The following is a 12,241-nucleotide window of genomic DNA, read 5'->3' as shown; positions in this document are numbered from 1 at the left end:
GTCACCTCCAGCTCAGCCGCTCAGCCAGGTTTGTGCTAACAACAGGACCAGCTGATACCACCTCAGCTCAGACAGCCCTGTGATTTATGACTAAGTGAATGCTTCATGAGGACCCCAGCTTTCAGAATTAAAGCTAAAATCAAAAGCTCCTCTCATGTTGCTTCCACTCAAACTACAGAGAGGATGGCAAAGCATCTGGCATCTCGCTCCTTATCTTGTCTCACCTCATTGTTATTGGAAATTCAGCTCAACTCAACTATATAATATTTACTTAATTGGAACTGACAACCAAAGCAGGTATGACCTCATAATTTAATTAACATCTCTTGATAGCAGTACACATCGTCTCTCCAGCCCGTGTTTTACTGTACTCCGTGCCATATAGCTGGACAGCATACGGTAACTTTGCTCTGGAGGTTTCTGGTTCAAATGTTTTGCATGCCTCATCATGAACGACACGATTAAGAATGAACATTTTGGGTCAGATGAATATCTATTTGGTATTTTGATAACTGCTGCTAAAAAAGCGCTCACAAGGCGATGGCTGCTCCCTGAGTCCCCCACAGTTCAGGAGTGGATAGACATAGTGAATGATATTTATATCATGGAAAAGATCACATTCTGTCTCCGTCTCCAGAAAAATGTATTTGTTAAACATTGGACAAGGTGGGTTGAATATGTGAAACCTTTACGCCCAGAGTTTGTGGAGGTATTAGATAAATGAACCCTGTTCTGTTGTCTCTCCTTCTCTCTCAGCCCTTTTTTTTTTTTTTTTTTTTTTTAATGGCTGAAGATTGACACTGACATATACTGTCCCATCAATATTTTGATATCATTCTCCACTCCCCCCCATCCACCTCTCCCCTGCCATACATTGAGAACTGCTTCCGCTTCCCCCATACTGAAGACTACCGATACCCCCCCCCTCCACCACCACCGCCACCTAACTAAGTATCATGTTGGTCACTTCTCTCCTGTAAAGACACTATGGACATGTATGTGCACACTTTCTCTCCCAACTGTGTTTTTGTTTTGTTTTTTTTGTTTGTGTGTTTGTTTTTTGTTTTTATTACTAAATTGTACTTAAAATGTAAAAACTGGGTGGCGGAGAAAAATAGTATTACCTTTGCCCTTGTGATATGTACTGCCATTCCTAAATAAAGAATTAAAAAAAAAAAAAAAAGAATGAACATTTTTGATCTGATTGGACGGAAACGGAAGAATCTTCTGTGCAAATGGTGAATTAAATTGAGAGGGAAGGTGAGAAAAGGGAGCTGCAAGAGCTGAACAGACAGAATAGATGGGCTGAGACCAAACACCCCCTCCTCCTCCTCCTCCTCCTCCTGAAGTAGAGGCCAGAGGCAGGGCTTAGCAAGCCTTGTGTGGCCCAGAATCTGCTGTGGAAATGGCAGCCGCCCAGGTGCTGGACATGGGCAAATGGAAGGGGCTCCTTGCTGAGTGCTTGCATGATGAACAGGCAAACCACATTTCAGGGCCTGGAAAATACCTACATGTATTAGCACAACCGGCGCCAGTCTCTGAGCTGCGATAAAAATAGATCACAGTGTCAAGAGTGTTTCTGGTGGTAAAATATTTGTTTGCAACAACACAGGGTTTCCCCTTTAGAAACTTTATTAAGCAGAGGTGAACAGATGCTGTCAGCACCTCGTCTCACTGTTTGTGATTAATTTAGTTAGGCTGGAATAAGCAGTAGTTTAAATCAACAAATATGGGGCCATTTCTGAATACAATTATACCTCTACTTTTAATTATATTAAAATTATATTATTTTCTCCACATGTTAGTGGCTGTGGAAAACCTTGCAACAAGATACACACCCATTCGTGATCCAGCGAATAAGTTTGTGATTAATGATGAAATTATTTTTTGAGATAATCAAAGGAGAGCTCCACCATTTCTCACATTCTTCCTTTTTATTCCGCCTCTCTCCTGACCTTCAAAGGAGGGAATATTAGATCATTAGGAAAAGAGTGGTTTCATTTTTACTGACAAACATTAGACTCAGTCTGGTCAGAAGCAAGCTGCTGATTTTTCCCAGTTTCTATTGATGCAACTGTCTGTGTGCAGGATGCATATTTCATAATAAGAAAATTAGGCCACAATCAGTGTGAATCATGTGTGACTATATTCGTCTGAACTAAATATTTACAGATGACAAAGATGTCGGACCAAAATGTAGACAAATATAAATATCAATATGTTTTAAAAGACTCATTTGCAGCTGGAAAGTTTTTCACTGAACATTTCCTCACATATTTGTAAGTATAATGCTCCATAAATGAGGCCATTCTATTTTGTTTTTGTGCTGTGTCCTTTTCGCATAACAGATTAAAGACATTAAAATGGGACAGAAAATCAAGGGCAAACCCATGAGGCATTTTGTCACAAATGCAATTTCCTCCCTGCTCTCAAAAATGGCTTTAGAACATCACCGCAGAAACACACAAAACTGAAATTTCAGGTCAAAGGTTATGAAAGGCCATTTGAATTTTAATTTGATCGTGTCAGAAAAAGTCAGTCAGATGACGGATGGATAAATTTTTCCGTTTTGTTTTGTTTAACATTTTTCTAAATACTTAATTTAGTCCCACAGTAACATCGCAGCATGTGATACTTAAGAAGTCGCTTATTATTAAGACAGGCATTACGCTATAGCAGATGACATTTGCTGTAGACAACATTAACTGTAATGGACACTTGAGTGGAGCAGTCAGTGGGTTTCCAAGGCAACCTGGGCATGTTAAACCAGCGACCATAACAGTGCAGCTAGTGAATGTTGAGTTGTTAAATAAAAACAGCCTTAGGTAGAGAGCCAGACAAATACATAAATAATGCTTCCAAGTCTTTACAGCAGCACAATATCCCATCAGCTTGTTAGTGATAAAATACACATACAATTTTAAGTCAAGCGGACGTTCCGAAAAAACCAAAGCAATTCGATTCTTCCTTTCATTCCCCCGGCAAAAAAAGAACATTTAAGGCTAATTTGAGCATCTTCTATACATTCGCTTTAATGAGCTGCTTTTTAGCGACACCCCCTCTGTTTTGAGGAAGTCTCAGAGATGTGTGTGTGTGTGTGTGTGTGTGTGTGTGTGTGTGTGTGTGTGTGTGTGTGTGAGAGAGAGAGATCTGCTGTGGTTATGACTTCTCATCTGCTTACGTTCACTTTTCTCTACAGCAGGTGTCGTTGTAATGACGATCAAGCGTGGGAACATGTAGCGTATCACATGAAATTACCTTAGTTCCTTGGGATCAAAGACCAGCTTGACATCGTTGACGATGGTGGGAATGTACTTCAGTGCAGCACCCTTTAGCAGAGAGACAAAGGAAACATGACAAGATTATGTTCGTCTCTAAGTTAATTAGTTCAGTCATTGATTGATATTTAGTGAGAAACCCAATCCCACATTATGTCATACAATATTTTCCACAGGTATGGTGGGAATTAAGTGTTGTTGCATTGTGTGTAGTGAAGTGTAAATGTGTCTCGTAGCTTCAGTTTTGATGAGCAATATTTACCGAGTGTTTGTATGATACTATGAGTGGGCATGATTTATTAATAATCTATCAGTATCAGAGGAAGTCACATAAAATCTGCTTCACAGACCCCACACCCTAAAGTTCAGCGCCTGTGACGTTTCCTCCGATGTACATTTCATTTAGTGTACTTGAGGAACGGGGGGGGGGCCCTCCTCATAAATAAACTGGGACCAGAGGAAGATCTCCTCTAATGATACCTTGATAGACACAGCCAGATAGGATCTTAATTTGCCCATCGATACTATAATAAAGTCATCAAGTGTGTGCACCCAGTGGCTGATTACAGAGCCATCCATTAATAATGGGAATGATTAACCGAGCTGACACTTCCCTCTCTGAGTGACTGCTGCTAAATGCCGGCCAAGGTGGGTTGGGGTGTTTATACAGCATCTGTGCAAATTAGCAGCAGTGCCAGTCGCTCTCATAGAGGTTGATTAGCCAGGAAGACGAAGCTCACTGGACGTCACCTTCTACAGTCCACAGTGTGCGATTGTGCGTGCCTTTATTTTCTGAAAATGCGTGACAGGCAATTGGCGATGGTTACGTGAGGGTATTTGAGAGAGAAAATACTCGGGTTACCGACTTCAGGAAATGAAAGAATGTGAGAACAATTTCAGTTTGAAACACGTGTTTGGGACATCTCTGCAGGCACCAGCAGAGTTAAACTGGATCTTCACCTTGGTTTTTCAAACAGGGATGTAGGCACGACCTCCAAATAAAATCCTGCTTTAGTCTACTCTCATCTTTTTAGATATTTTTAGTGCTTTAATATGCATATCTCAACACCACCCTATTCTGCAGTCAGAAAGAGTTAAGAGAGACTGAAACATGGATTTCAAAGATGCTGTTTGAAAGAGCACCCTGGCTCTCTTAAAAAGCCAACTGCCTCTGTTTACCCATTGAAGAGGACATTTTAGCAAAATGTCTTTTCTTTTTTGATTTTTTGCTTTGTTCTCAGCAACAACCAAACTCCCACCTGTTGTGTGGGGCTGCGTTGTGTGAAGTGTCAAACAAAAATCTCAGTGGAGTTGTGTTGTGTCTCACAGAAGCGTGCGTTTGTGTGTATGTGTGTGTGTTTATCAAAGTTTTCCTCTGCATGTGTGCGGCTCCGTCCAGATGTTCATCAGGATTCAGACTGGAGGTATGATGGGACTGCTCATTAGCTTCCACCTGTCACAGTGCTTTCACAAGGGCGGATTCGGGAAGAAACCAGGATTCCTCGCTTTCATGCCCGTTCCTCAAGATCAGTTTTTAATTTACTGACAGTAAAGCTAATATCTCACCCAATTACACAGCAACTGACTCCTAATTGACTCCTGAGCTTCTCCTATGGTTGAGCGTGCACATGGATCTACTGTAGGTGTGCCGAGGTGCATGTACCCTGTGATTATGTTATCTCTAAAAGCATAGGTGTGTGTACATGAGCATGTGTGGTTTGAGAGTATATCCACAGAATCACAATAAAAATATATGCTGGTTTGTTTCAAATCTGAAGTCACCAAGTTTGGGGTCAAGGACAATGAAATGCAAATATCATAATGGAGGGAACTTAAGGGCAGAAGGAGCAAGGCAGTGAAATAAATACCTTAAGGAGCAGCTAAAGAGCAGAAGGCCAGAGGAGCCCCAGACCACAGGACGGTCAAGGTCAGAGTGAAAAGGAGAGAGGAAAAACACAAACACATATATACAAGCACGGACAGACAAGAGAAATCAACACACAACAAATATACATAATGTGTGGATGGAAGATAAATCTGAAAGGCTGGGGCTGCACAAAAAAAAAAAAATCCTGAACATATCAACTCTGTTGACCAACTAATGAAACCACTCTCCTTCCATTACAGAGGTAATCAATAACAATACAGTTTGTCACCTGACCAACATTTAAAAGACTGAGACTAAGATCCCTCAACAATTGTCCTCCTACTGAGGAGTTTAGCATTTTATACGTTACATAGATTCATATTGTATAGACACACAAAAATATATTTCACAATAAGTTCTCAATGATTTTGATACATGTATCTGTACCAATAAATAACTATTTTTTTTACTATTTAGTTCATTTGAAACATAAGACAAACTTCAAATATGTCAATGTTTGATGCAAAAAGAACTTGACTTAAATGAAAAACTCTAAAATGAGCAACATCTTGATTTAAATTAGAACATAAGTCACCAAATCTGACAAAATGTTGATTTTAGACCACTGTGGACGCATTTCAGTCTGTACCCAGAAAGTATGGAGGTTCCAGACTGAGCCCTAATCCAAAAGGAATAGTTTGACAATTCAGAACATACACTACGCTCTCTAGGCAATGAAACTAAAGCCAGCAGCTGGTTAGCTTAGCTTAGCGTCCAGACTGGAAATAAGGGTAAAGCGGAATCTCGTCTCTGTCAAAAGGCCGACAAACAATCCTTGTGCTCACAATAACATATCTATTTTTGTTAAATCCATACCAACTGTTTCCACCATATTATCCCCCATACAACTACAACTTTTGTTTGTATGGATTAAATAAACAAAACACAGTGTCTTAATTAGCAAGCCTCAGAAGTGCTAGCTACACATTTACCCGAGGGTCATGAGGGTGGGACTGATCTTCTCATCTAAGTCTCGGCAAGGAAGCAAACAACCATATTTCCCGAAATGTCGACATATTCCTTTAATAATCTTTTTAAGAAACTCTAATATATTTCAGTTTATGTGCAGCCCTGCTAAGGTCACATGGAGAGAAAATGAGAGTAAAGATCAGGAAAATCTGCACAGAGAAGTGACAAAGGTGAAGAAAACAAATATGTAGGAAATGGAGACCATCAAAGAGCAGAAGGAACTTTTACATTAATGTATAATAAGCTGCTGTATTCACTTAGATCTAACAAGACACATGCATCTCCAATTACAGAGCATGTCATCCAAAGCAAATCACAGCAGATTTATTTACCATTCACACAGCAGCAGTTATTTACTATTCACGCAGCAGTAGATATTTCTTGGCAACGAGTCTGAGCGATAGCATGCAGTTGGACTTGGGACTTGTGTGATACTCGGCCTACCTTCACCATGCCAGTGTTCTCTGAATTACTGTTCATCATATCATTAAAGGATGTGAAAAGGTTCCTCAAGGACTCCATGAAGTCGGCCTCTCCTTTGTTCTCGTAGAGCCTGGGAGGAGATGAAGTAGAGAATTACATTGGCAGATGATCACAAGGCTGTTGTTTGTTTCATCCCTGTGTAAACAGCCCCGCCCGCGGTGGAAATGACAAGAGTTTGATGATTCCCTGTTAAATCATTAAAAGCAGCCAGCAGAATGGCCCGTGTGTGTTATCAATGCAAATATTCTTGGATCCGAACCACAGACATCACTCTTGGTGCCAGCCAGATTAGCATTTAAAACAACATGACAAGACCCCGAAGCACCTGCCTGCTTTCATGTGGAAACAAAAATCAGAAAAATTAATGATCTATGTTAATGATTCTCCTGGAATACTATACGAGAAGCAGAAAGCAAATGCCATGTAAGGGGTTCACCGACTTCACTTGCTAATCTGTCTGGGGCGTAGTATTACTAATGTCTCTTCTGCCGGTTTGGTTATGTGGCGTAAATGCTGCCCAGTGATTATAGCATCTAAAAGCCACTGATCACAGAACAATTGAAGAAAAACACTTCCACAAATTTCTAAGTGCATGAGAACACAAAGCAGGGCTTCCTCTGTTAATCCCCCCAAAAATGAAAATGTATTTTATCCCAATTGCAGAGCCCATAAATCTCCACAAACTGGGTATTAACTGTAAATGAGCCACATTGTGCTCCCTGCAAAGCAATTAAGTGTGTCAACCGCTCAGAGGAGTAAAAAAAAAAAAAAAACATTAAAATTAGGATTTCTGAGAGAAATTGATATTGTTTGAAAACACTCGCTGAAGCAGAGGGAGGCAGGTCAAAGAGGGGTGAAGTGGTAAGATTGCTCCCACTGCATCAGATTTGACTGGCTTTCTTCCAGAGAGGTGGGTTCTGCGGTGCCACAATCTCTCACGGGGCTGCAGGTATTACATGGTCCAGGATAGTCACTGTTGACGGCTTACAGAAATCACGGGATTAGAGGCATCCATCTCAGAGCTCCCACAACAACAATTACTTATAGCCGTTTCTCACCTACAGCACCAGGGAGCAGAGGGAGCTCCGGACAGCCGAACCAGTCTTAAGTCACGGGGGTGAAATTGTGTGATTAGAGTGTCTCCTCTACCATTTCATAGAAATGTTCCGCTGGCCCGCAATGAAAAAGCATGCTGATGTAACCTTGGCACCTTCTAGTCAAAACTGCATGAAAGGCACCAACAAACGCAACTTCATGGTTTAGAAGAAGTCCAAACTCTGAGTCTGACTCAGCAACAATGGAGCCCAATAGAGCTGATCCTGGCAACCAACCAAAGAAAGTGCCTCAGCAACTACAAAACGCAGGCCCATTTTCAGGCCGTTATTGGTTATCCTGCAAAAAGATACCACTTGGCAGACACACTGTGAACATGGACGTCTCAAGTATAGAGCAACGTCGCTGTGGTCTGATGTGTGAGGTAAAGGACGGCGCGTCCTCTAGACATTGGGCAGAAAACCAATCAAACTCTGCACACTCAATTAGACCAGGATCATACATCAGCTCCTCAGCCACCAACAGCTTCATTCCGTGGCTCGACAACATTATCATTCATTTAACATCCTATCAGCCAATTATAAATATATCCATAGAAATTACCTCACCTTAAGGCCGTTCAGTTTTACCCATTTCAACTTTGTTCAACAGCAGTACCTAATGTGGATAACACAATCAATACTGCATACAACATTGATTTTGATTATGAAATAAAACTGAAACCACTGATTTATTAAAGGAACGACTGTGGTAATAAAGAAATTATTCTATTAGCGTAAAGTCAACAACCAGTGCCTATAAATATTTAGAGAGACAACTCATGTACAAATGTTTAACAAATGATAGCAAATATTTGCTTACACTGACGGTGGTTAGATGACTGAAATATCTGTCTCGTCACTTGAGCCCTTGAGTCCTTTTTGTTGGTGTTATCATAAGTGCAAGACACCTTCAACCCATTGAAGTCAATGCAGCAATGTTCCTTTTGTGCTTTAAACTTCTTTATATTCTGTATATTTATTTGTATTGTCACAAATCCACAGTGCTATGTGCGTGTTATGTGTGTGTGCATCAGGACGTACTGGTTGAAGAGGACTCTGGAGCGGACGATGAACTTGAAGATGTACTCCAGAGCCTTCATGGCTTTCAGCAGCTGCTCTGTCAGCTTCTCAGCGTTGTCCACGTAGTTCTTCAGAACTTTGGTCAGCTTCCTACAAACACAATCACAAACAGAGCGTGACAAATCTAATAATCATGTAATGGGATATAATTTGTCGTTGGGGGTAATTAACTCACATGTAGGCCAGCGTGGCGCTGAAATGCTTTCGAATGTAGGTCTCCAGGACAGGGTTAAAGTGTTGGAACTTTCTGTCGGCTATAAGCCCAATTATGAACACCTGTCAGAGAACAAAGACATCTTCATTAAAATGTAAACCACATGGTTCATAATGGATAGTAGGAAAAAAGCGCCTGTCTTACTCAATATGCTGAAATAGATTGGGAAATTAAACAAGATTGCATTTGAGAAGAAAGCCATTTTCTCTCAATTCTCTAGCCTGCAGATAATCTAGGACACCCGACAACACAATTTCTCCCTCCTTTCTCTGGAAGAGAAAACTGTTCTTTTCAGATGTACCTCATGTTAGGCAATGGTATACTAGATAGGATCCTGCCAGATACTTTTGTCAACTCACTGGCTACAAATACTAAATTTAATACATGACGAAGTTATGTAATCAGAAATTCAACAGGCTAATTTAATTTTTTTTTTTTTTTTTTTGCCTTTTTCCGAGATCATCTCCGTGCTCTATTTTGCAGGAAAATTAGACTTTTAAGGTTAGACAAACAACTTTAATGAAAATGCTACCCTGGCATTATAAATTAATGCAGATCAATGCAGCAGCGATTCCACATGTCCGCGCTTCCCTCAGTAAATGATTAGCCCAGCTCATATTTACAAACGGGGAACGGTTTGTGAGCTGCAACATACAGTGCAGCCAATTTGGCCAGTTTTCTATTGTTTTGACTTTGTACTACAGCACATAGGATGTAAACTGAGAAAACTGACTGAGGTTAAAATTAACATGCAGAAGACATCCATACTGTTTACCTACAGTGGAGAAATTATATCATTAACAATTTAACCCCATAGTGATTGCTTCATTTCAAATCCAGTGTGCACAAGTAGCAACAAAGCAAAAATATATGTACAAGTATTTCTGGACTGCACCGCAGTGTTGTGTTTACAGAGATGCAGGTTGGTGTTCCAGTCAAGGTATTTTCCTCCAAGGCATACCCCTGGCACACACTTAACAGTCTTGTGGAGAGTTAAGGTGTGTACTCTGCATATTTCTGAACATATCCTGTCACAAAACATGTTTGCCATAGCATTGCTGCAGCATTCTGTTTGAAACTTGTGTGGTCAAATGTGATTCTTAATGGCACAAATAAATCATGCTCAAACATACAGTTCATACCAAAAGACTATAGAATCATTACGACACATTGTGACGGTTCACAGTTCTCTCCAGATACAAAAACAAACTGTTTACCCTTATAGTTTAGAACTACAGCTTGGGAGAGAAAACAGGCAACTGCAATACAGGTTTTTTTTATTGTGAAATCGAAAGGCCCAACAAACAGAGCAGAGACGACCATCAAAAGAAAAAGCCACCCTCCATTATGTTTGCATCTGAGCATGAAATGTGTCTAAATGTTTACTCCCACTGACTAGACCCTCTGCTGGTATGAATTCTGCTGTGCTGCCACTGTCTGCTTCTTCACTCACCAAGGCATCGAACACCAAAGTATCAAAAGTGTCACTGTCAGAGTTCTCCATCATGATGTTGAAGAGAGCATCCAGGGTGTCTTGTAGAAACTAGAATGACACAAGCACAGCATGCAACAATAAAACACGGCACTCAAATAAAAAAAGAAGAAGAAAGGAAAAAAAACTTGGATATGGAAAGTTCCACTGCAAAATGACAAAACTGCTTTCAAACTGATGACCATTTCTTTCTTTTAGGGAGGACATCTCATATCTCTCTGATGACATTTAAGTGATAAATGAATTTGAGACAAATGAGTTTATGTCAAGGGGAACAACAAATGTAAATCCCAGCCACAGAATAAGATGTAAGAAGATACACAAAGTGTGTGGTAGCACTCAAGCTGAGTATGGCTCTTCTTGATGAGTGCTTTATTTTTTTTTTTTTTTTTGAGCGGAAGCAGAAAATCAGCAGCTGTGAACACATCTCAGTAAGAGCTGGATGACACAGTTCAAATCATTATCGTACTGATATCAATATTTTTCCTGTGCTGACACTATACATATAAAGACATGGTAAAAATAGGTAAAATAACAAAATAATAAAATTAATGTTCAATTCAAAAATTGTGTTAACATATAAAATTTCCATTTTTTGTCAATACAATACTAGTATGTGACCATCAGGACATGAATCCACGGAAAGTTGATACACAATAATATTCAATTCCTGTCAAGTCATAATCCCCAAAATTGTGAATGCAAACATGTCGAATATGAACCCGTATGCTCTGTTTGGTGTAACCGAATGGCAAGTGCTCTGACAACACTCCCTTTACAGCTGTTAACATGAGCCAATATAGTTCTATGAAGACTGTAATAACTTCCCTGTCAGCAGGACCTCCAGAAATGCTAACTATATACACCCTCCCTTCTCTGGGGAAACATGCTCCATTTATTCAGCCATTTACTGAGGAAATGTGAAAACAGATGCAGTGTTTCCTCTAGGATTTTTTTCAGCAGTGGGGGCATGCTATGGGGGGGTAAGAGTCAGTGGCAAAGTGGGGGGGTAGAGTCAGTAGCAAAGTTTGCACCCAGGCTCATCTCTCCGCTGCTGTGCTCTGCTCTCCTCCACTTTGTTTAACAACTCCTCCCTGTCTAATGTTACTTGTCTAATAAGATTACATTAAAAGTGTGAGTAACGTAACGCTAACAGCGTTATATAGTTTACACTCACATCACATCTGATTACAAGTGTGAACATTAAAATACTATTTTTTACCTAACCATCATCATTTACGAGTCAGTAAAAGGCTTATGATGCTACCTGACTAGCGTCTTCTTCATCTGTTGTCTTTCTCTTCTTAGAGAAGTATCTGAACAAGCTCATTTGAAAATTTTTTTTTTTTTTTCTCACAAAACTTTATTGAACAACAATCAGTAGAATATACAGACAGGTGCTCAGTATCTCAATTTCTGTTAATACAATATCGAGTAGGTAGTAAACAATACAATATATTAGCTCATTTGAAAATGCAGTCAGCAGTTAATACATAATGACGTGTAGATATTAGCTTAATGCTATCAATTAGTTTACCCAAGTTAGCGTCACTGAGTTGGCTAATAAGTCTACCTTTTCTCCGGTAATTCGCTGCCTTATTCCTCACGACTACACTTCTCTGACTCTCACCTGGTGCCTGACGTGATGTCACTTTCAAGGCCGCGCTCTCGCGAGTAATTAACTCCAATAGGATCCCCCAACCA

General features: G+C 40.1%; 1 protein-coding gene across 2 annotated transcripts in view; it reads right to left on the bottom strand.

Moving 5' to 3' along the window:
• Nucleotides 1-12,241, bottom strand: part of dock1 (dedicator of cytokinesis 1) — a 180,521-nt gene that overhangs the window by 118,538 nt on the left and 49,742 nt on the right. For both annotated transcript variants that reach the window (XM_056366513.1, XM_056366514.1), the window contains exons 20-24: nt 10,499-10,588; nt 9,007-9,107; nt 8,793-8,921; nt 6,619-6,727; nt 3,259-3,329 (exon numbers count right to left, since the gene is read on the bottom strand). In XM_056366513.1, the coding sequence (XP_056222488.1) occupies nt 3,259-3,329; nt 6,619-6,727; nt 8,793-8,921; nt 9,007-9,107; nt 10,499-10,588 (500 nt within the window). The remainder of the gene's footprint in view (nt 1-3,258; nt 3,330-6,618; nt 6,728-8,792; nt 8,922-9,006; nt 9,108-10,498; nt 10,589-12,241) is intronic.

The sequence above is a fragment of the Seriola aureovittata genome, chromosome 21 (genome assembly GCF_021018895.1).
Source record: "Seriola aureovittata isolate HTS-2021-v1 ecotype China chromosome 21, ASM2101889v1, whole genome shotgun sequence".
NCBI lineage: Eukaryota > Metazoa > Chordata > Actinopteri > Carangiformes > Carangidae > Seriola > Seriola aureovittata.
Note: the sequence above shows the minus strand (reverse complement) of the source record. Positions and strands in the feature narration are given on the sequence as shown.